General features: G+C 39.4%; 1 protein-coding gene across 3 annotated transcripts in view; it reads right to left on the bottom strand.

Annotated features, from left to right (window-relative positions):
- Positions 1-607: 607 nt before the first annotated feature.
- HAO1 (hydroxyacid oxidase 1) overlaps positions 608-25,932 on the bottom strand; it is a 56,944-nt gene continuing 31,619 nt past the window's right edge. For all 3 annotated transcript variants that reach the window (XM_042448362.1, XM_042448341.1, XM_042448351.1), the window contains exons 3-8: positions 19,375-19,630; positions 17,283-17,458; positions 14,528-14,619; positions 10,266-10,424; positions 7,527-7,596; positions 608-3,246 (exon numbers count right to left, since the gene is read on the bottom strand). In XM_042448362.1, coding sequence (XP_042304296.1) covers positions 3,176-3,246; positions 7,527-7,596; positions 10,266-10,424; positions 14,528-14,619; positions 17,283-17,458; positions 19,375-19,630 — 824 coding nt within the window. In that variant the 3' untranslated portion in view covers positions 608-3,175. The remainder of the gene's footprint in view (positions 3,247-7,526; positions 7,597-10,265; positions 10,425-14,527; positions 14,620-17,282; positions 17,459-19,374; positions 19,631-25,932) is intronic.

Here is a 25,932-nt window from a genome sequence, read left to right as displayed (position 1 = left end):
GTTAAGTTGAGATAAAGATGATGGGCACAGCTTCACTGGCTGATCTGTGTTTGTAGTGGAACAACAGCTTGCAACTGCCAGAAACAATTCAAGAAGTAAACAGTAGGCTGTTGAGGAGGAGGAAGTTAATTACACTTCAGACTAGAGCAGTCATCATTTGTATGGAAGAAATTGGTGACAGAAAAGGTAAACATGTGGGCAGGAATAGAAGTGCTCACTTTGCAGACCATAGGGCAGTTCAGGGAACCCCTACAATAGAAGGTTATTTTTTGAGAAATACCAGCTGATAAGGAACTGAAATAGCAATAGCAAGTGCATGTCTATACTGCTTATCAGTGCACTTAAGCATTCCCTAAGGGGTTTACAACGTGTAAGCTAATTGCCCCCAACAATCTGGGTATTCATTTTCGCGACCTCGGAAGGATGCAGGCCTGAGTCAAGCTTGAGCCCTTTTGCTGGTATTGAACTCACAACCTTATGGTATGTGAATGAGTGGCTGCAGTACAGGCATTTAACCATTGTGCCAATAAGGAAGAGCATAGGAGACTATACTTTCCAAAGAGAATGAGATGGAGATAAGAATAAAATGAAGACTTAACAAGTCAAGTCAATGCAAAGTAGATTGTCTTTAATTTGAAAGCAACACATCAACAATACACCACTAATGATTAACTTAACAAATTCATTTGTAGAATATTCAGTTTTAAAGAAAACCTCTGTTAATGCTAGCAAGTACTTTTTAAAGTTAATATTAACATCAGTATATTCACTTCAACACAAATGTTTCAAAATGCTGTTCTTAATGCCAAATGGTGAACATGGATGTCAGTTGCCATTATCCTTGCTCTCCCCATTTCCTTATTTTGCCCATCTGTTCTGGCTTCAACGTTTACCTTGCTTTGCCACTTGGCCTTATGATACACAGCTGCAGAGTTTCAAATGGTACTTCTAAAGAGCAATCCTTTCCATATCTGCTTATAAGCCTGTCCGCCAACTTGTTTCCATGCCTTTGCCAGCTGGTGGAGTCTAAAAAGAACATGTTCTGTTTCCCATTGTTACACTGCCCAGTTTTGGTGTATGCATGTCCTTCTCCTAATAATGAGAGTTGGCCAGAAGTTTCCACCTCTCATTCTTAACTTTAAAAGGCAGTTAATGTGTAGGATTGCCTGTACCATCAATAGCTGAATAGAAGAGGGAATTTCAGCAGATGTTGCTTTTACACAACCAGTAACAGGCAACACCTGCTGGAGTTCCCTCTTCTGCACACCGCCTTCAAGGTCAAAGGGGCCCTCTGGCAACCCTATGAGGCTGTGCCACTCAGCGGAGTAGAGAACCCTGTGTGGTGCTGCCCAGGTCATCAAGTAGGAGTAAACTAAAGCAGGGGTTCTCTAGCCCAGTGGCTCTCAAACTGTGCCCTTTAAGAGATTTTGGATTTCAGCTTCCAGAAGTCTCAGTCATGTTGGCCAATAATCTGGGATTCTGGGAGCTGAAGTCCAAAATCCCTTAAAGAGCACAGTTTGGGGACTACAGTCCTAGCTGTTACAGAAAGTACCAATGTCAGTCAAGAAGCAACACTTCCTACAGTGGCTAGAGCATCATATGGCACAGTATAACAGAAATATGTAGTAACTCTGTCCTACACTATTTGAAGTCCAAAAGAGACATTTTTCAACAGGAAATAGCCAGAAGGTCAATTTCCAGGTCATTTTTATTTTGGAAAGAAAGGGTTGCCATGGGCCTAAAGGAGTGCTAAGTGTGGCAAAATTAGCACCAACATGCAAGGTCAAATGGAGGCAGCATTTTGTAGTGGTGTATGCATTGGGCAATAAGTCAGAAACAACATAAAGGCACGCAACTGTGGGGGTAGATGGAGTGCTGGGGGCCCTGGAGGTCACAAAATGGCTTTGGATTCAACAAACAGATGATAGTCACACCTGCTTTATTACTGCTATGGCGTTTGGATGAATTCTTTTGCTTGACCGCTTGTTGCTCTACAAAGAAATGATGGTCTTGTGGTTATTTTTCTTTTTTCACCTAGAATGCGTAATAGGTGTTAAGCTAAAATGATTTAAAAGGTTATGGTGCTCCTCACTAATTTTCCTCCATCTGCTTGAGACACAACGAACATGCTGTTTCTGTGTTTGTGCTTTAATGATTTCTCTTTAATTAGAAGGATGTATGGTCCAGCAGAGGCAAAGATTTTGATGAGTCTAAGATTCATCCTAACAAAGGAATTGATAGAGGGGTAGACTTGTGTCCTTCCAGATATTGTGGCACCACAACTTCCACTGTCCCTTTCTATTGGCTATGCTAGCTAAGGCTGACTGGAATTCTGCTCCTTTCTGGAGGGTCACAGTTGTTGTTATAGTTAGGGAAGAACTGAAACTGTACAGAATCTGAAATGTAAGGATGACTTCATGAGTTGCTTTAACCAGTTTGTATAGCTGTGTGTGCACAAGTTTAAAAATCATTTTACACTCCTGTATTTCCCTCTGCCTCAGCTGTCCAACTTCTATAAACTCAGCTTTGCTTTCCAGTACCACACTGCCAAAAGTAAAGATGATGTTAGGTTGCTCTGTTTAGAAACCAGAATATGATTAAATATTAAAGGCAATATCAAAGAGGTATCTTTGGACTTTGGACATCAACTGTCCTTTTAATATAATGTGTTTTCCCACCATGAGCTTACTGTTTTTCAAAAGCTCAACTGCTCCCAGTCATGTCAGTCAACAGCTTCAAAGTAGCATGGCAAATATTTTTACAAGTGCTGCTCAGTAAATCTCATTCCATCAGAAAACTTTCAGCATTGGAAAGTGATGCCTTATAATGCCCTAACTGGGACCAATGGAGATTCTTAGCTGGGCAACATTTGTCATCACTTAGAATGCCAAACATGGACGAAAGGACATTGACTCACCTGCCTAAATATTTCTAACATCTTCTTATCCCATTTCCTCTAAATATTAAAATGATACCTTGACATATTTGGTACATTTGCAAAAGGAATCTTAAGTTTCAAAACTAAGGCAGAAGAGCATTTCATTTTGATCCAGATGAAAACCACTTTGGAGGCTTAATTTCACTTTGCAATTATCCTCCCTAACTTTTTTTAGAGGAAGAAATGACAAGTGATTTGCAATCTCTTTGACAGGTTGAAGTGAAGCAGAAAAAGTAGTTACATCTTGGAGGCAGTCCACAGGTCTCTCCGTACCAATGTTCTGTCTATTGCTTCCACATTCTGACAGCCTGAAAAAGAAAGAAAAGCATTTGCAGTGGATTATCCATCCTAAATAGGCACTCCAATAATTTTATCCCTAGGACTTCTCCACCTGTTTTAGTGATCCTCTGCCTGTTGAGTCATAACATTCTCTACTCCAAATTCTGAGGAAGCTTGTTTGTCCTCCCCTCTGTCCTCTTTTCACCAGCAGCAAAAGACTTTCCTATTCAAATAGATCCTTCAGCCTTTAACTCTTCAGAGTAGAAGGAAGTGTTATTGGTGTGTTGTTTTTAATCTGCAGCAAGTGGTTTATGTGCTTTTCATTGTTTCATATTCATTTATTAAAGCAATGTTTTAATTGCATTGATAGTGTGATGTTTTTTAAATATACTGTTTTAACTAGTTTGTTACATTGTAAGCTGCTTTCAGTTCCATTTCGGGAGAAAGGTAGGATGTAAATAAAAAAATTATATATGTATGTAAGTAAGTTTTTCCTACTATAAGAGACTAATTGAGGAGTACACCCTAATACCAATGACACTCATGAAATGCTTTTCTTAAGGACTTTTGGTTGTAGCAGAGCAGCACAAGCAGCTTGGTTTGCTTCACCAGCAACCAAACTGCAGTTTAAATTGGGGAAACCAAAAAGAAGAAGAAAAAGACTGGTATAAAAGACCCTCCTGGTAAAGAGGGACCAAAAGGGGCTCATGGTTCGAACATCCTTTACCGAGACTGAGAATTTTTTCTTTGGGTTGGAGGAGAAGGAGAGCCTCCATACCCAATTTAAACAGCCATCTTGGATTACAAGTCAGAGTGAGCTTAGCTGCAGCCAGCACCTATTTTTAATTTTGGAGTTTTAACCTAGTTAAAACTATTTTAAAAGTTGCAGTGGTCAAATAAAAAACGAAGATATTTGGTTAAAAAATACTAATCCCTACCTGAGAAGAAGCAGAGATAGTAGTTGACATGCCAGAGGGAGGAAGGAGTAAACGAAAAACAGAGAACAGAGAATGGAGACGGAGAACTAGGTGTAAAAAGATAGAGAACAGAGTGTAGAGGATGAAGAAGGCAGAGAAGAGACTGGAAAGGAACAGTGGGCAGAGGGGAAAAGCCCAGTTAGTTTGGAGGAGTGGTTGGAGACAAGGAGGGGTGGCAGTGGAGAGATGTGGAGGAATAACAAAGGATATGGTATTACACCCCATGAGATTAAAATATATATTTAAGGCCCGTTACAGACGGGCACCCTAGGACGGACTCAGTCCGTGCTAGGGTTAGAAAGGGGCGTCTCTTCCAGACACCCCTAACCCTAGCACGGACTGAGTCCGTACGAAATGGCATTGGCTGTTCCACACGGCCGCCACCATCTTGACGTAGCGGACGCGCTGCATCCACACGTCGCGCCCTGGAAATGACACCGCGATTGCGATTTTCGCGCTCCTTCTTTGCAGCGTCCAGGAACCGCGCCGTTTGGCTGCTGCGGTTCCCAGACATTGTAACCGGCGGCGGCAGCAGACCGCCCCTTTTTGGCGGTCTGTAACCCGCCTTTATTGGAAAAAGATTCATGTTGGAAGTCTCATAAGGAGAGTGGACCAATGATCCACATGTAAAGGAAATGCAGTAGAATAAAGGAATTTTGGGGAAACATCCACAAAGTTATACAAAATATCTTTAAAATACAATTTCCAAAAAAAAACCAGAGCTCTACTTATTAAATATGACTATGACAATAAAAAAGAAGATAAGATAACAGCTAGATTAATACCAGCTAAAAACTGGAGATCAGATGAACCCAAAAGCACAGATGAATGACTTTTAAAGCTTAATGAAAGAAGACAAATTTACAAATGGATAGCAATAATTGATATGAGAACACTAAATAAAATTGAGAAATAATAGCTTCCAGTAGTTAAATACTGGAGGAAAATATGGTGAGTTGCTAAAAGTTTGATTCTATAAAATAAAATATTGAATGAAACCAACTAACAAGAAAGAATGTGTGTGTGTGTGTGTGTGGAAAAAGAAGAAGAATTGAGCCAAAATTATGGTTATTAATTGGATGGACAATTAAAATATCAATATGATCAATGTGAAATCAAGATTAACAAAGAAGAAGAGTGGTAACAAAGAAAGGATTATACTAAAAGGAGAAAATAAACTTTTTTTCCAATATATGTGTGTGTGTACATGTGTATGTAATTATATACATTTGTATGCACATACACTTGTATATAATTATAATCATGATACACTGGTACCCCGGGATACGAATGCGCCGCATTACGAAATTTCCGGGTTACGAAAAAAATGTATTTAAAAAAACTGTTCCGGGTTACGAATGTTTTTTCGGGTTACGAAAAAAAATTTGGTGCTTTTCGGCGCTATTTCACACCAAATCGCGGCTTTTCCCCATTAGCGCCTATGGGTTTTTCGGCTTACGAAGCCTTTCGGGTTACGAAAGCGGCGGCGGAACGAATTATTTTCGTAACCCGGGGGAGCCCTGTAATTGCCAAAATAAGATAAGATATAGGTTAGTATGAAGCCAATGGCATGGGAACCAAGAAGAAGAATTAGAAAGAAAAACGAAATATATGGAAAACAGATAGACTTGGAAGGACAACAAAGAAGAAAAAGTGGAAATAAAAAGATTTTAATAGTAAGGATTTTGGGGATAATTTTGTTGTAATTGCTGTTTTTATATAAATTGTTTAATAAAGATAATTTAAATAAAAGAAAAATGGGAAGACTCCAGGATCAGATGGATTTTTATCAATTTATTATTTTAAAAAAATAGAAAAAGAATTAATCCAACAATTTAAGAAGTTTTATAACATAATATTGAGAGAAAAGAAACCAGATTCTTGGAACTGTGCGAATCTATCACTAATACCAAAAGACGTATGAACTGAAAAAGAAAAAAAGTATGATTAAGAAACGTAGAGATAGTAAGGAAAAACAAAGAGAAAAATCACATAAAAGGGGGTTAATTTTTGAAAAAATTCTTTTGAAAAGAATAAAAAGGGGGGGACAAGGAAAAACAACAAGGACTATCCAAATTATAAAGTAACTAAGGGATTAAAAAAAAAGAAGATTTAGAGCAAAGAAAAAAGAGAAATGAAGACAAGGATAGGAAGAATGAAGACAAAAATAGAAATTATTGAGATAGATGGTAGGAGGGTGGAAGTTGTTTTTATGGGTGGGTATGGTATTAATGTTGAAGATATGAAGTTATATTGATGTTAAGGCAGAGATGAGTGTTCAGAGATGAGATAGTATACATGGGTGTATGTAAATGTGTGCATGTATAACTATATATATATATATATATATATATATATATATATATATATGTATGTATGTTTATGGATAAGTGTGCTGTATGCGTGGGAGAGGATGAATGTAATTTTTTAAAAAACGGAATAAATAAATTTAATACAAAATATATTTTAAAAAATGAAATGATTTTCTTACTGAGATCTATTGAGAATTAGCATATTTATGTTTCATTTGCCAAGTGAAACTAATTGTATTTCCCCATGCTTCTTTTCTCCAACGATGTTACCCATCAATAAGAGATTTTTCTCCTGAACAAATGACCCCTTCAGAGGAGGGATTTTTTTTTTCAGAACTATACTATGGAAGGAAAGGGATTTGCATCATTTCCCGACACACACACACAAAATTTGTGCTGGTTCCAGTTATCACCAGTGTGCTCCCCCAATGCTGTTTGCATTTCTGAAAACATATGATAAATGCAAAAACACATTTAACAAAAAACCTATTCTCATCTTTTTATTTGTGAACTGCAATTTTTAATTAAGATTCTTTTGAAACAGAACTATTTCTGAAGCTGCATTCATGATCTATACAATGAAAAGAGGGTATGTTAAGACTATAGCTCAGAGCTAAAGTATATGCTTTATTCACAAACAGTGCCAGATTTCCATTCCTGGTATCTCTAGCTGAAAAGACCAAGCAGTCAATGGTGAAAAAGAAGTTAAGACATCTGTCTGAGAACCAAATCAGACAAATGCATGGGCATAGTTTTTTGTGGGGTTTTCCGCCTATGTGGCCATGTTCTAGAAGTGTTTCTAGAACATGTCCACATAGCCCAAAAACTCCACAAAAAACTATGGATGCCGGCCATGAAAGCCTTCAACTCCAAATTGCATGGGCAGTTTATACAACATTTCACTGAACACGACTCTTATATTCTGGAATATTATTGTATTTCAAGATGGAGCTCAATAGGACAGGGAGCGGGGGAGAGAGAGGGAGAATAAGAACAATTCCAATATATTCTGTATCTTACCAGAGAGTGCCATTGCTAACCGGAATTCTTCTTTCAATATCTGAAGAACCTCCTTCACACCTTGTTCACCCTAATTAAAACATACAGTATTACATAAACATAGATGTTGTGGCTCCAATATTAACTCAGCAAGACCCACAATTTGATAATGGAAATCCAATAAATATCAATAAGGGATGGTGGTGGTTGTTTTCCCCCAAATCCAGCTGGCAGACAAATTTAGCTGCTATCTTCTCTAGTTCTGAAGGACCAACCATAATGGGTCTTCACTAGCTTAATAATGCAATACCATAAGGGTATAATCTTCTCTTGGAACACTGTAAAGTTAAGGTGTGTTTTAACTTTCCCCAAAGTAGTTGATGGATAGGAGGTAAGGAAACACACATTCATTTCTGGCAAGATGGAGATCCTATGCTCGAAAAACAAAACAAACTGGGTTTGGGAGAACAACCTCTCCTTGATATATTATAGCACACTTTGAAAGATCAGGCATGTAGTTTATGGGGAATAAAGATGCTCCTGGATCCAGTCCTGTTCATGGAAAGTCAAGTGGTTAACGCAGTGGCCAGGAAGAGTTGCTTTGCCCAGCTATGTCTGGTGTCAATTCATGAGAACTGAAGATCTAGTAACAGTGAATTGTGTCTAAACTCCTTCTCACTTACATTGCCATAACATGCTATATTCAGAGTGTCTGCTAAAAGTGTTTGGAAACCCATGCAAAACACATTGCAGAAATAATCCAGTTTGAGACTGCATTAACTGCCCTGGCTCAGTGCTAAGGAATCCTTGGATTTGTCTTTTATTGTGTCACCAAAGCTATCTCTGGTGCTTTACAGAGAGCCCAAAAAGGGTACTCTGCTGGCGCCTGTGTTTGCTGCGTGAGGGAGCCACAGCGGAAAACCGTGCGGCTCCCCTGTGCAGCATAAAGAACCCGCAAAAAGCGAGTTCTTCTTGCGGCGCAGTTGTGATGCCACAAGGTGCCAACGGCACACGTGCGGCATCACAACCGCACCGCAACGTGCGGACGCTAAGCGTCCATCATGTCAAAATGGCAGCGCCCATGTGTATAGGGCACCGCCATTTTTACACCCCCAGTAGTTACTAGGGGTGAGGCCTGATTGGACACTACGTCCTCGGCCAACCCCGAGTACGTAATGGGCCTCTGACAGAGAAGGCTAAATGTCTCACAAAACTACAGTTCCCAAAATTTCCTATCATTGAGCCAGGGCAGTTAAAGCAGTCTCAGACTGGATTATTTCTGCAGTGTGTTTCGGACCTTAGTTAAAAGTGTGTTGCCAAGACTTTCACTAGGTATGCACTTTGCAAACCACTGTGACACCAATTTTCAAACAATTTCACTGGCTTCTGGTTTGTTTCCAAGCACAATTCAAGATGCTGGGTTTGTTCTAAAACGCGCTAAATTTTAAGGCCAGGATAGATGAAGGACTACCTCCTTCCATATGAAGCTACTCGTAATTTATAATAACTCAAAGTCATTTTAGATGTTCCAGCTCCTAGAGATATTAGGTCAGTGGTATGAAGAATGAATCTTCTCAGTAGCATCATCCCAGTTATGAAATTTCATCCTGAGGGATGTGAAGCACCCTTCTTCTTTACTTTGTTTTAGGTGGGCAATATAAACCGTTTAGTTTCATTGAGCTTTTCATTCCATATAATTCTTTGCCACTCTTCATTTCTAAAGTAATGCTTTTTTGAGATTGTTGGTGTTTATCTTTTTACTCCCATGTTCCTTGGTTTTAGGAGAATCTTTTGTATTATATGCACCTGGTAAGTCGAAGGTGTAACATATAACTTAAATAAATGAAGAATTTTATTAACAGTTTTATCAAACAATTGTTAAGTAGATAATTGCAGACAGCATAATTTATTTGTGTTCCAGGTTTCTCTGAGACTCAAGTTTCAGCATGGACTTTGACAGAGGGGGAATCAGTCTCTCCAATAAAGATGTACAAATCTCAACATCCCATGAAAATAATCTTTTTATAGTCAATACAACACACTGAAATACATTCTTCTTCTGAAAAACACTTTACAGGGCTGAAGATATCAAACCATGCATAATGCTATAGATCACTTCCTCTACTGCACCCCTTCAATAGTTTGAGTCTCCTTTATCCAAAATGCTTGAGACCAGAAATGTTTTGGATTTTAGATTTTTGGAGTATTTCAGAATACCTGTATTTGCATATAAATATATACATAATGAGATATCTTCAAGATGAGATCCAAGTCCAAATACAAAATTCATTTATGTTTCATATACACCTTATACACATAACCTGTACATTTTATACAATATTTTTAAATCATTTTGTGCATGAAATAAAGTTTTCTACAATAAACCATCAGAAACCAAAGGTATTACTATCTCAACCATCCATGAAAAAAGGTTTTGGTTTTTTGGAATTTTAGAATGCCAAATAAGGGAGATTCAACCTGTACTATAAAAGTTTGTAAACAATTTTGCTTTTACCCAGTAACTGAAAGAACTGGTGAGAGGGATGTACAGAGCAAATCGGCCCACAAAATTGTGACTTCTATTTTGGCTAAGCACTTCTGAGAGTTGAGTGCAGTAAATTCAATTAGTCAGGCATAATAACACAACACCGTATCTGCCACTGTGGCTTCAAGAGTACAACCTGACTCAAAAAATGAATGTGAAGATTTGTCCTTTCAGGAACCAATGCAGCAGAAATTTGAATTCCAGTTTTATGTTACCTGGTAGGCAAGTCCCCAGATTATAGGTCTTCCCACAAAAACAGCTCTAGCTCCAAGGGCAAGAGCCTTGAGAACATCTGTGCCTTTCCGTATTCCTCCATCAAGGAATACCTCAACCTTTCCTTCCACAGCTTCTATTATTTCAGGCAGGACCTCAATCTGCAAATAAAAATATGAGGGAGAGGGGAGAAACATAGCTTGCAAACAGTTTAAAAAAAAAAACCTAGACCTAAAATAAACTGGAAGGACAAATATCCACTAGATTCCTACACTGACTATTTAGTGATATCTGTATAACTACTCATTTATGACACACGCATCTTAAGAGGCTAGCGCGTCAAAGCCACGCTCCATGCCAAAGCCACTCTGCAAACCTAAAGGCTGGAGTGCAGCTTTGGCGCAGCTTCTGGCCTCTTAATATGCATGTATCATTTAAACAACTTACCTCCAAAGTGACCTGAAGCAGCTTTATTTTGGCCTATCTGTACAGACCCTTACTCAATACAAACCAGTTATGAATCTGTAACCCCAGGTTATGGGTCCATAACTACAGTACTGAATACCAGCCATGATGTTTATTTTCACATAGTATGAGCATGTAGATTAGCCCAAAACAAATTTCCTAAAGTTATACCACTACAGAAAAGATGAGGAAAAATCAGGTTCTAATAAGGTGCTACTATATTATTAATATTTTAGAAGTATATTTTGTAATGTAAACAGGCTTGGGTTCCTCCTTTTGTGAGTCTGCCAGTGAAAGTGCTTCTTTGGCACAAAAAGTGCCATTCTGTAGTAGGGATGACAAGGTTCTTAAAAATTATGTGGCAGCTTAAAGATAATGCTTAGAAAGCTATGCCCCATGCCAGTTGTAAAAGATGAAGATCCTTTGTTCTCAGACCAAACATCTCCAAATCCCTCCTTTGGATCATGGTGAAATAATAAATACTTAAAAGAAGTTTAGGGATGAAGAAGGAAATAGGTGAAGTGTCTTTGACCAGCATTATATCCAGTTCACACCTTCTAAAAGTAAACATTGTCCAGAAAACAATTTACTCTCAAAAATTCATAATCAAAAGCTTGCAACCTAATTTGTGCAGCAAAAAAATATATGTTTGAGAAACATGCATGAAAAAATCTATGCACTTGTGAAAATGTGTTTAAACAGGGATTAAGATGAACAACCCATAACTCCGTTTAGTCAATATATGAAAAATATGTGTTTCTCTAAAAAAAACACAAAAATGTGTACACTTATAAAATGCACATATAAGTAAGTATGGATTTCTGGGTGAATAACAAGAATAGCATCCAAAGCTTCTTTGAGATCTTTTTTTAAATTACTTTTTACCACAAACAATTTAATTTACAATCAAAGTAATATGCAGTCAAAGGCCCAGTACATACGGGGCCTTAGCAATGCCCTCATCATGTGCTAGGGTTGTCTAGGGATGGAGTGGCCACATGCCCCACAACCCTAGCATGTGACAAGGGCATAACAATGGCAGCATCCTGCATACATGGGCATGACCATTGTTATATAAGTGCTGTGCAGTGTCCGCACAGCGCTTACATAACCATTGCACCATTGGCATATTCATTATGCCGCCACCACAGTTTGGTGGCTGCGGCTTCCCTCCAGCAGAAAAGCAGGTGCCGGGAGTCCACCCTTTTTGAGTGGTCTGTCCTGCGCCGAAGTTAAAGAAATAGAAAGAAGAAAAAGAGGAAAAGAACAAGAAAAGACATGCAACTAATGCACAATAGGGTTTTGACCAACCAATACTGACTGCAGTAAAAAGGGAAAAAATGGACCAAACATTAAAAACCTCTCACAAGGTGATAAGACTGCTAAGTCAGAACAAGGTTCAAGGTAGAAACCAAAGAACTTCAATGAACTGAAATGGTGCTGATACATCTCGTCCATTTCCTCCAGTTTGGCAGGATCTATCATCTCCCCTTTTCAGCTCCTTTTAAAATGTCCCAGTTTCTCTCTGCTCCTTTCCTCTTTGTACTCAGCTTATTTCCCTAGGTGCAAACTGAGTTCAAAGTGCAAAAGTAATTTACCCCGAATTAACTCAGCAGAAGAGAGGAGAGGAGTAGACAAAATCTTGTTCTTCCTAGTAAGAACAAGCAAAAGAAAACTGCTGCAATCTCTAGCATCTTGTCTGTTCTTCCTCAGTAATAACCTTTGTGAAATGTTAGAGGATATACTGATATTTTGGGTTGTTTTTTTTTAATAGGTCAGTCAAACTACTTTTCATAGGAGGATGCTTAAACCCATGATGCCAAACAATTCATCTACTTGCTCATGATCACAATTGGACACAATTCTGTGATAGATGAGCTTCAAATCTTTATTCAAATGACCACAATTCCTCTCAAACCTAATATGTTGACATGAGAGCAAAGGATCATGCACATGTGCAAACTGATACTTTAGTGATGCTAAAGAGACAAGTAGGGGCAAGAGTCCTTCCTTTGAAGACAAAAATGGTGGCCAGAGGGAATCAAAGCCTGCAAGTTCAATTTGCTTGTATATTCCACTTGAGGTTTTCTAGTCATCTGGCACACAATAAAAGGGTTGTTTTTCTTCTTTAGGTTTTGCTTTGTTGCCAGAAATACTTTGGTTCCACTTCCGCATATGTATGCTTACTTTCACATTGAGGCATATTGTGCCAAATGCTGTTACTTGAGTATGACAGAAGCCATAATTAAAGCACACATTTCATCAATCTGTAACCAGACACTAGGCAACATTCACCAGTTTAGACTTGATTTACTCTCAAACCCAAAATAAACTAACTCATATAGCTACGTTTCAAAAACCTAAGCATTTCAATCGTTAGTTATTTTTATTATGAAACTGGGGGAAAGCATCATTTAGTGACAAAATTTTCTGAATGCAGAAAGATTCATCTTCAGTTCCTTCCATCTAAATTTCAAAAGGAGATCTCAGGTTGCCGGTAGAAATGTAAAGCATATTTGCCAAGATTTTTTGTCCTCAACGCACTGAGCAACATGGTCAAGGAAATGGCCAGCTGTCATTTCTCACCTTTCAGGATTTTTTTTAAAATCATTTGAACAATAACATGGGGAGACTTGATTTTTACACAGAAACCAGCATTTTTATACAAAACCAGAACAATCTGAACAAAACGCACTTTTTTCTCCATCAAAATGTTTTTAAAGCAATTACACACATAGAAACACACACACAAGGTTTCTGCACCAAAAAAGTGCATTGTGTTGCACAAACCCAGTTAATTTTGAGATTTAATGGATCTGATCCAGTCTGAGTTAGCAATAGGATTCAGGTAATGTTCTTATCTGCATAGCAGCTTGACCTAAAGACTGAGGCAGAAACACAGCTAGCTCTTCCAGGGAGTATGTTCCTAAGACTTGGGTAAGGGGGAGGAAGGCTGATCTAGAATCAGAGAGAGAGATCCAGGAAAATTCAAATGGAAACATTAGTCTGGGATTTTATGACTAGTGAGAGACAGAATCTCCCAGAAGAATAAGTAAGATGAAACAGACCTGTGCAAAGAGTCTGTGGAATATTCAGCACTGGCAAGCCTAACCCATTGTAGAGTAGAATTGAAAGCAAAGTTCCCTTCTCTGTATGTTAGAATAGGGAAAAACATTTCAGAGGATCAGAAGGTGAAAACATTATATCCTAATGTTATAAGGGGAGGGGGGAGTTCTGGCTTCAGTTCACAGTAGTGCACAATGTCAGGACAAATGCCAACCAGACGCCTGAACAACTGCTGAAGATGGGACCTGCTATCAACCTAACCATATGACTAGGGAGATCAGGGTTGGGAAACCTTCCAGAATGTAACTCCCATCATTCCTAAGGATGGGCTATGCTGGCTAGAGTTGATGGGAATTAAATAATAAAATATGTAAAGAGCAAAAGCCAACACCAATTCAAGGAAATTATTCTCCTTTAAATTGGTTTCCCAGAGACCAAACAGAGGAGGTGTCTTCTTCTTTCCTTATTCAGAGGAGGGTTGTTATTACCTTCTTCTGAGGCAAAGAGGGTATGATCTTCCCACAATCACCCAAGGGATTTTTTTGGCTGAGTGGTATTTGAACCCTGGTCTCCTGGAGTTCTGGGCCAACATTCAGACCATTACAACATGCTATGGTGTAACACATTAATTGCTATGGCTGTCTTGAAATGATCTGCCAAAATTTGAGACTGAACTTGATATCGATTTGCCAGACTTTGAAACTTAACTTGAAATTGTTCCTCTAATACTTACAGTAGCTGGAACCCCATCCAACTGGCGTGCACCATGATTTGACACTAGGATCCCATTTACTCCATGTTTCATTGCTTCTCTAGCATCATCCGCTGTAGGGAAGAAACGCATTGAGCCCATACAGGTTACAGCTGTTTTTAAAGTGAGTATAACATCCGTAACACTTTTCAATTAATACACAGAGAGTTGTGATCAACTTTTCAGAAGGAGGTAACATAAGGAACACTTTTCAACAGCTAGAGTAAATGGTACAACCTTGAACCCAGCTGAAATTAGCAATACTATTGTCTTTCAGGTCAAGGCCATCATTTATTGGTATGAAAAGACCTTCAAGTGCCCTCTTCTAAATTGCTTATAAGCATGCATCCCACTAATCAGCTCTCTGCCTCAAAGCCAGCACTCTAGCTGAGAGATTTACTGCAGACAGAAATTAATGGTTACTGAAATTGTCCTCACATTGAGTATAATCATTTCATGATGTCCAAATGGATTTTGGTTAATTAACAGCAAACAGAGAAAGGAAGCGACTTTGCCATTCCACATAGCATGTGCAATTCAGAGGAGACTGTGGGCGTGTATATACCATGTGTTAAACAAGTTCAGACATACCCATTTCCTGATCACATCTGCTGTCACATTTAGTTACAAGCTAATGTCAGTTCTTCTCCTTTCAAAGAATTAAAAGTGATATGCTTTCATATTTAACATGCAGGCATGAACTTTTAAAAGCGTTAAGGTAGTCTTTGATTTCACTTCATACAAGCAGATGTATTCTGATTCACCCACCCACCTTGAAGAAACAAACTAGCTGCGACTTTTGGGAAAGTTATTCCATGCTATAAAACTGGTACATCTCTTTCATTGGATTGAAGTGCGAAAGTGTTGAATATACTGTAGAATTTGTAGAAAAGGTAGTTCGTTGTTCATCTTTATTACGGTCATAGACCAGTACAGGTAAAAAGAGGACACAGAATAAAAGAAGGCAATGGTAAAAGCAATGGTAAAATCAAGGTTAAAAATGGGGTAAACCCCAGGTAAAAACAAGTTAAAAACACAGGTTAAAAACAGTATAACCTCAACAGAATTCAAGCCATTGGCTGTTGGAGATACAGAATAAAAGAAAGTAATGATAAAAGCAAGGTAAAAACCAGGGAAAAACAAGGTAAAAACAATAATTCCTTTTAATATCCAGTGTGGCAGGGCAAGATTAATACTAGCCTACTGTGGAAGTCATTGCCTGACGGATTTTAACCACAACTGCACAGAATCTGGCAACATTATATGTTATATCCGGACTGGTGTCCAAAAGCAGCAAGGAAGTCCCAGTGGAGAATTGACTGGTGTGTCCTTGGTGTTTATACAACAGAGGTAAGATAAGGCTGAGGCAGACATCACTGTAGTATGAACACTGGAGTAATACTTGCTCTATTGTTTTGATTTGGCCAGACTCACAGGAGCATCATCTGTCTGAGAAGGGGATCTTCTTATAGTGGCTTTCAAGAACAGCTGAGGGGGAAGCATTGTATCCAAAAGAGTTGCAAAGTTCAAAGAATCTGAAAGAGTTTCAATGCAATCCTATACCTGTTCACTTGGAAGCAAGTCCCAAAGTAAGTACAAAACTGGCTGGTTATTCCATTGTGAATGATGCAGTGAATCCACTCAGGGTTTTAATCAGAACTTTAAAAGAACTATCTGCTATACCTGGAAATAATTTTGTGGATAGGGTTCCACGACTTCAATGCAGTTCACACAACAATCCAGATGAGATTTACTGCCTTACTCTGACATGGAAGGTACCATACTACACAAATAGGTACAAGTTTGTCACATTAATATCAATACTAAAGAATAGGGTGGTTTCAGAATAATGGTTTCCAGGTGATATTGTCTCTTCTTCCTTAACAAGACAGGTAAGTCTGGTGTTTAAAAACTATTTCAATTACATCTTGTAGAGAAAACCAAAATCACAAGGCCCTTTGTAGCCATAGGTGATTGAGTGTTGCTTTGATTATAATAGGAGCTAGAGGAAGTTAGAACAGTAATGATTCAGATAGCACCATACAAGCAGCCATGGTATGGAGACACTACCTTGTCTTTTAGCACAGAGGGCTTGGGCAGAAAATTTCAAATGCTTTTTGTCTTACCCTCTCTGTACAAAATATTGATGACAAAATATAGATGTGAACCCTCTGAGCAATAGTACTACAACTGAGCCAACAGGAAAAAACAGGATACCTATACATGGATCAAAGCAAGTTAATTGTTTGCATAAATTTTGCCATCAAAAATAACATTAATATTCTCTCATGTGACCTCCTATATTGGAAGAAGGAAATTGGAGCAGCCTTGGGAGAAAGGCAGCATACAAAATAAATAAATTAAATAATAAATAAAAATCATATTGTCCAAGAGACACTGCATGCAGCTTTTGAAGTTATCGTGTAGTTTCAGGGCTTCCACCAATCATCAAAGCTTTTTTTTAATGCTCATAAAGATTTTTAGCCATTTTAAAAAAAAACTGAGACCACAGGTTTGCACCTCTAAAACAGCCAAAAATTGTTCTCCAAAACTATGTGGACGTTACCCAAATATCCCTTCTGATTCCTGAAAATTGTGACCTTGTGTCCCATGCAAGATTAGGATAGGCCAAAACTAGTCCCCCCACCCTCCTTGCATCTCCACTGCTCTTCTGTACTATAATATGAGTCTCCTCAAACAGCCCTCAGCAGCTGCACTTAAGTCAAACTGAACAAACCTCTGAGGATGCCTTTAGCAACAATGGGTAGCGATGTCAGTCCTCTCAGCCACTTCATATCCTCCCAGTTAATTGAGGGATCTATGGCTTCCGCTACATAAACAGACAGGCCACTGTTTTCACCATATCCTTTTTCAGATGAAAATGCCAGGTCATTTGTTTCAAAGTTTTTCATCCTGAGGTTTTTGGAAGGAAAAAAAATCAAGAAATTCAGCTGAAACAGACAATATTCAAATTTAGCTCCCAACAAAAAGCTAATGCTCATATTCTTTGTATGTTTAACATCAGGTGGTTTCTCTGTTATTGTATGGACAAATAAAAGCTAAGTAGTTGAGTTTCTCTTTTTGTTGCAGTCAGAGACATGAAAGAAGTACTCAAAAGGGACCATACTCTTATCAACAGGATGCATTTCTTCACTTAGTGTATAACTAACAGCATACCCACACAACACAGTTATATCAGTTTTATACAACATTAACTGTCATGGCTCCATCTCATGGGATCCTGGGATTTGTAGTTTGGTGAGGTGGTGTGTTTTTTTAATTCTCTACTAACGTTCACCAGTCCACTCTTCTGACAAGAGCACTAGTAGCTATTTAGTATTCCCCACAAACTTATATGTCCTAGAATTTGCAGAATAGAGCCATGGCAGCTAAAGGGATATCAAACTGCTATAACTGTGTAAAGCAGACACACACTCTAGCTCAGAAAATCATTGCCACTAGATATGGCCACATATTTTGATCTAGACAGCTTTAAATGAATCAAATCCATGGAGTAAAAGAGAGCCAGCCCTTCGAACCCTTGTTATTGTTTTAACTACAACTACCAGAATTTCCAAACCACTATATGCAGTGTCCATTCCTGTGAAGAATCATCACTGGCTACCAGTCATGTTAGCACAGTAGAACTTTCATGCTGAGAGGCAGTAAATATCTACATACTAGATTTGTGGAGGGCTGGTTGGCCTTCCCAACCCCTGGCAGTTGGCCTTCCCAACCCCTGGCAGTTGCCTGCCCTGGGCAAAATTAATGGCTTCCATTTCAGAGATCACTTCCAGCCCTGAGAGTTCCTGTGTCTCCTAAAATGACAAATAAATGGTCCTTCAGCAAATCAAGCCTGAACTCTCCCTAGAAGCCAAAATGACTAAACTGAGAAAGTCATACATTGGCCATATCATGACAAGACACAACTCACTAGAAAAGATAATAATGCTTGGTAAAGAAGAAGGCAATAGAAAAAGACAAAGACTACTTTACAGGTGGATAGACTGTGGAGCGAAACAGACAGCCCCTTTGCACCACCTTCCAGGTGGCTTGGGAGCATGGCTTTTACATGCCGCATGCTCCCAAGCTCCCTAGAAGCCAGCTGGCCGTTTAACCTTAATGGGGTGTGCACCCACAGTGCACACCCTACATGCACACACCCAATTCAAGCCTATAGGGCTTGAATTTGCTCAAGATTTTGAACTTGCCAGGGGTGGGGGGGGGGGGGAATGGATCCCCGTGAGTTCAAAGGGGCAACTGTATTATGTATGTATGTACAGTGGATCCTTGTTATATGCTGAGGTTTGGTTCCAAGATCCCCCCGTGGATAACAAAATCCATGGATGCTCAAGTCCCATTGAATATAATGACATAGCAAAATGGTGTCCCTTATAAAAATAAAAAAACAAGGTTTGATATTTGAAATTTATACTTTTTTTGAATATTTTCATACTGTGGATGCTTGAATCTGTGTATAAAAAATCAGTGTATAAGAAGTATGTATGTATTTAATTCATTTTGTTGTACAGTGCTACTTACAACAGTGCTGAGTCACATTTTTAAGGACTGGGAGTAATTAATGTAGTTTGTATAGTTTCCTTGACACTACAGATTTGAAACTGTTTTTAAAAACCTTCCTGTTTACATTGTTTAACGTAAAATCATCCTTAATTTGGATTTGTTGTTGTTACCTTTTTAGCAAAAAATATGAGTGGCTGTAAACAAAGCATGAAGCCTAGCATTACTTCAGGTATGTGGTGTTTTTGATGTAGGACTTGAATAGAACTATTTGGGTACTCTAAGAAGTGACCATCACCCATACATACCTGAGATGTGTTGGGAGCTGAAACTTGTTGCGTACATCATCTAAGCGCTTCCCAAGAAATGGTGTGTCCACAGTCACAAAGATGCCTTTGTATCCCTCTTTCTCGGCACGCTGCACCAAGGACCTGGTCACCTCCCGGTCCTTATAGATATAGAGCTGTAACCAACGAATTGCTTCTGGAGCTGCTTGAGCAACTTCTTCTATTGATGATGTGGCCCATGAACTCAGCATCATTCCTGTATCCATTGATCTGCAAGCTGAAGAGCATGACATTGGTGTTTGCTCACACTTCATCAAAGAGACCCTGGCATACTTGCATCACAACACAAGCTTCTTTTACAGGATGAAAAGGATCCTCTGACCTTTTTAATTCTCATACTGTCCCTTTACATAGCAGGCCAATCTACTACCAATATCTGTATCAGAAAGGCACTCAGCTTTTCTTGTGCCCATGGTAGGGACATTCTCCACTGTTGAGTTCATGATAGTTTTACAGTTGAAGATCAAACTATCCATCTGTTGGCCTTGCTTTGATTTCAGCACTTACTAAGACACATTAAATCAGAGGGTAGAAAGCAAAATAAGGGCAATACCACCTTCAAATTAGAATTTTGTCCCCTAAATTTCCTCAAATTTTTAGTATTGCAGAGAGTGAGACATTGAAATTTGTTCACACCTAAAACTATTTGCTGTGTTCACATTCCCTTGGTAACTTTGCCTACCCTTTTGTGTGTGTGTTTAAACTCAGGGTAGGTCTATACTGGCCAAAATACTCTCAGTACCATGTCCCCAAATCCCCCACCCACCCACCCATTCACCCCTTATTTCTCTCTTTTGCTGCAGTTTTTTGGCTCGTGCAGCCAACAATGGGCAGCTGCCTTCCCATGAGAACCTTATTTGTCACCTAGTGTCCCTGGTGAGGTTAGAATGAGGTGCCCAGCCATGCTATCAATGCTGTGCGCCTTGGTCTGACCTCAGACTGAATCACGTCTGCAATGGCAGTGCTGGACAGCTGACAAGGACCATGACTGAAAGTAGTCACTGTTGTTGCTGCAAAGAGAGCCAAAATCACAGTAAAATATGAATTATTTAAAGGTGGATTAGGGGGAGAGAGCCCCAAATAGAGTGCAGACATCATGAAGTCTGCACCTGATTGAAGGTTTTAGCCCTGCATTATGTAAATAGGATACAGCAAGCTGGGGCAGATCCAAGGTACTTTTTAAATAGACCCCAGGTTTCTAAATGCTCAACTGAAATTCCAGCTATTGCAATGCTGGGGATGGCAGGAACATTTCACAGGGTGGGCAAATTCTTACAGGGAGAAAAGCCCTTATTTTGCCCACTCCCCCATAATTACATGTCTGAGTGGGAATCATTCTGCTTGGTATTGTTCTGATATTGCAACAGTATCCTGCATGTCCCACTTGTCCATGAATAGCTGTGATTACTTAATGGGACCTCTGTGGTGATATACACTAACAGATATCTGGGACAGCAATCTTCCACATCCTACTTGTGAATGTTCCCCAGTAGTATGTAGCTAACTGGAGGCTGTTGAAAATGAAAACTCTGAATTAGCTGGCTATTCAATTGATATTGCAAGGCCACTTCCACATGCAAAAACAAAACAAAACATCGCTGACCCTTTAAGTCTGCACTCCCTGCTTCTGGAAATGTGGAACTATGGGATGAATCCTTAATTAAGGTTGTTAATTATACACCAGCATGAGACAGGGATATTTGGTCTCAGATCTCTCACTACCACCACCCCACACACATAGTTCAAGCCCCATCCAGACATTACAGAGACTTCTACAGTAGCATTATTCTGAGATCAAAATGTCTGACTTCCAAATATGAAGTTTTGGGGGTGTGTTGCAATGAAAGGAGGAAATGACCTGGTTTATAGAATCCACAGCCTTCTCAGCTTCCAAGTATGAACATTTTTAGATCTGTCTTAGACACTAGTCCCTGGCACATTATTACTATTATTATTATTAAACTTTATTTATATAGTGTTGTAGATTTACAAAGCGCTGTACATACATGAGGCAGCATAGGCTGCGCACGGGGGGATGGGGGGAGGATTGCCAGTCTCCCACCTCAGATAGTTTAAGACTTATTGTGCAGGACTGTTGGGACAAATACACATGTAATGGTAAATGCTCTCGTTTAAATATGTGTACATAGATGATTTAACAATAAACAAACAAAAATTTTGACAAAAGATACTGTTAATCACTTATGATACATATTTTTAGGATGAGTAACCAACAGAACTGTTTAAATGTTGTAGCAAGATGTTTAATCTTCTGCCTTCTTCAGCCGATCTATATTCTAAACTGCTTACTTAGATGCAGCTCATTTTTATTTTTGAGTAGCTGATGGAACAGAAACTGAAACATCTTATGACAGTTAAATGGTCCTGCTGGTTTAATCACTCTAATAAATGTATGTGCATGCATGTAGCTCAGTACTTATCTTCCTGTATTCATTAACCCACAAGCTGATACAAAGAGGACAGACTTTCACAAGAAAAGTGCCATATTATTACTAACATTCACATTTCCAGCATTATAGTTTGCACATGGAGTGCCATCAAATGCTAATATCTTGGTATCATCCATATGACAATATGGGTGGTAACACTGTGACAAGACGTGTTTATTTCCAGGTCTTCTCACACCAGGTATTCAAAGATCTCAACATGCTTACTGTGATTTATGTATGTTTCATTACTCTGCTAGGCAGATAACATACAGCTCTGACAATTGTCCAGAAGTTTCTATCCGAAATGATTGTCTTGATTGTAATAACTCCTTACTTGATGAGGATTACAATTTTCTATAAGAGATATTACAGTGCCCCCACGTGGACTATGTACTTCATGACAACAGCAGCTGCTTAGTTAAATCACATCCTAAATAACCATGGATCTCCTCCCAAACTACTTTTATTTTTTCTGTCTGTCTGTCTGTCTGTCTCTCTCTCTCTCTCTCTCTCTCTCTGTGTGTGTGTGTGTGTGTGTGTGTGTGTGTGTGTGTGTGTGAATATACTGCATATACTCATGTATAAGTCTAGAAATTTTAGTCAAAACATTGACCCCAAAAACCTGGATTGACTTATCCACAGGTAAATGTACTTTAGGTATGGAGCCATCCCCCTTCTCTGAATAGAGTGGTAAAAAACAAGAGCTTAGTCCATCCTGGGAACATCAAAAAGAAGCATGGATCCCCTCTATTCTCTCATCCATCCAACCTTTAGGAGGAGCACAAAGTTATGCCTGCCAGAGTTTTCTAGGTTCTTTGGTATCATTTTCCTTTGCATCATGCTTTACCTCCTTTGTTACATGCCCCTAAGTTTTACCATCGACTTATCCATGGGTCATATCAAAATCCATAATTTTGGCCCCCAAACCTGCCCTCGACTTGTACATGAAGTCGACTTATAGTCATGTATATACGGTATATAAAAAGAGAGACAGAGACAGTGAGAGAAAGAGAGAACAGACTTTCTTTTCCAACCTTCATTCAGAAGGCTTCTAGAAATGCTTCCAGGTAGCAGTAGTTTCAAGAACATTTGAAATAACATCCCACCATGTGCAGCACTCCAAACAGCTTAGAAGAATACCTCTCAAAATACATTCCCAAGAGTTGCATGGGAGAAGATCCCAGCAACATCAATCTGAGATTTCCACATATGTTATGCAGAGCCATTACCACACATATATTTCCAGGAATGATCCCTTAATGCATGTGTGGAAGGGCTTATATAATAAACAGCCTCCAAAACAAGCATTTAGTAGAGGAAATGAACACAGAACAAAAATGAGACTGAGTGGAGATCAGGTATGCCAGATGCTTCCTGGAAAAATTCCAATTAGGACAGTATAACTTCCATATTCCGCAAAGCTGGGTTCAGTTCTTTCAACCAAGTGTTTTTACAGGACTCTCTGTCTCTTTCTGAAAAAGGTAGACATTTTCAGGTGCGTTGCAGAGGCAAGATACGGTCGATTTGTCTTAATTGAGTTGGGGTGACTAAACATTAGGAAGATTGTCCTGATGGTAAGAGATGGTTAAGAGGTGATATGATAGCCCTGTGTAAGTATTTCAAGGGGTGTCACACTGAGGCTGGAACAAGGTTGTTTTCTGCTGCTCTAGTGAATAGGACATAGAATAATAGATGCAAGCTCCAGGAAAGAGATTCCATCTAAACATAGGAGGAACTTCCTGACAGTAAGAGCTGTTTGACAGTGGAACACACTTCTTCCTCGGAGAGTGGTGGAGTCTCCTTCCTTGGAGGTCTTTAAACAGAGGCTGGATGGCCATCTGTCAGGGGTGCTTTGATTTCTGAGTTCCTTCATGGCAGGGGTTGGACTGGATGGCCTTTGTGGTCTCTTTGAATTCTATTATTCTATTACTCTGTGAACTATTTGACAGTAGAATACAGTATCATGGAAGGTGTTGGAGTCTGCTTCACCAGAGGTTTTCAAACATAGGTTGGATGGCCATCTACAAGAGGTGCTTTAGCTTTTGATTACTGCATGGGGGGTGGGGGTGGGGGGGAGTATGTGAACTGTTTGACCCTTGATATCTCTTCTCTCTGATTTTAGGTTTTGGTGTTTCCCCTGCCTTTATTTTCAACTTTTATAAAAAGCCTCCCTGTCAATCAGAAAAATCTTTGTGAAACTAGTTATGTTTCCTGCTGGATCAGAATGCCCATGGCAATAGTGTCATATGATTTGACCCAAGTCTAATGTTATGTGAGCCTCTGGGACTCTGCTCATTCATATCCATTGTTGTGGCTTCCCATTAAGCCTCTGATTAAACTGGCTTGAAGGGGAACCAGGTCTGGTGCATTACTTAAACCTTTTTCTTAAATAGCAGCACATTTAAGCCTATGCAAAACTACTTGTTCTGTCAAATTCTCTGCCTCGACTACATAATATAGGCTCAGGTGGAGGAAAGAAAAGGTTTTTGTTTGAAAAGCAGTCAATGTTGACTAAAGAGGAAGATGAAGCCCAAAGGTTTATGAACACAGAACAGAACCTTTGCTTTACATCAGATATGCAGGCAGGAGAGGAACTGCACAAAGCTAGTTATGCCTCCAAGTTGTCATGAAAAAGATTCTTAAAATGTTGTTCACTTGATGCCTTGTCCTATTTTTGGAAGTGGGGGAATATGTCCTATTTTTGGAAGTGGGGGAATACATCATTTTAAGTTCTTATCATCCACTGCAGAGTCTATGACTTATTTTTCAAAAGCAATTCTTTTAATAGTTGCAGTTTCATTGAAAAAGGGGGATGTCATATGAGCTTTACTTTGCTCACTGTCTGCATAGTGCTGCATTCGAATTTTATTATTTATTTTTTGTGACTTTGAAGCAAATCTTTCAAGAATAGAAAAGCTGCCTCAAGTACCTGCAAAATTCCCTCCAACAATGTTTTGGGAGTAATTCAATGTACAGAAGCAGAAGATGGAGAAACCCCATTCTCTCTGTAAAAACAATACCAAGAGTAGATTCTGGAACACACCATGAACTAATATCGAAAATAAGAATAAAACTAAAGAAGAACACTAAACCAACCATTGTGTTGAAATACAATATGAGGAACATCCCCACACAAAAAAATACAGCATCCCTTGCTTTTCAGTACCTTGCTTTTCAACAATCCTCTCTTTCAATCATTCTAAATTATACCCAGAACTGAGATATTTGATGCGGGGTCCACTCTTTTGACCATGTCTCCAATTAATGAGTTATGGTTATACAGTAATTTAAATGAGTCAAAAGAGGGGAATTGGGATCTCACCTGGGCAGACTCTGCCTCTTTTGTGCACACACAACACACCACCTAGGAAATGGCCCAAGAGTACAAATGGGAATCTTACCTCTCCACCATTGCCAACCAGGTAGGGAGGTGCCTGTGTGTTTGTAGGGGGAGGGAATAACCTGAGGCAGTGACAGCTGATTGCCTGCATTGTTGGTTTTGGAGTTGAAAACAGGCATCACTGCTCTGAGTATGTGGAAGGTGCCTTGGAGCACCTGCATGGTTACATTCTTGGGGTTCTGGAGTTTGAAGACTGCAGCTACTGCTGTTATTCCCCCCCCCCCATTTCTTCTCCTCTTGGCTCTCTCATATGACAAGCTCCAACCTGACCACCCATCCTTAAACCTCCAACTCCAGCCAGGTGTGATCTGGAGAGGAGGATGGGAGCCCAGGGCAGGCATTCAATGCCCAAGAGAAGTGGGGAGGCAGCAGTGGAGGGTGAAGCAAAGGATGGGAGGAAGAGAAAGACACAGAGAAGGAGGTGGTGGTGGTGGTAGCTTGGTAAACGCGCTGCCTTTCTTACCTCAGCAACAGGCTTTCATTTTGCTCACTTCAGAGCCAACTCACTTTTTGTCAGCTGCCTCCGCTAAATAAAGTCACCTCTCCCACCAGTGGCATTATTGGACCATTGTGGGTGTTGCGGACTGCACCAGATGACATCCCACAAGAGGAGGGACACCCTGGTGAGGTCCTCCTTCCACAGTGGTGGAGGGGCGAGCATGCCCCTTA

Source organism: Sceloporus undulatus, chromosome 1 (genome assembly GCF_019175285.1).
Source record: "Sceloporus undulatus isolate JIND9_A2432 ecotype Alabama chromosome 1, SceUnd_v1.1, whole genome shotgun sequence".
Classification (NCBI taxonomy): Eukaryota; Metazoa; Chordata; class Lepidosauria; order Squamata; family Phrynosomatidae; genus Sceloporus; species Sceloporus undulatus.
Note: the sequence above shows the minus strand (reverse complement) of the source record. Positions and strands in the feature narration are given on the sequence as shown.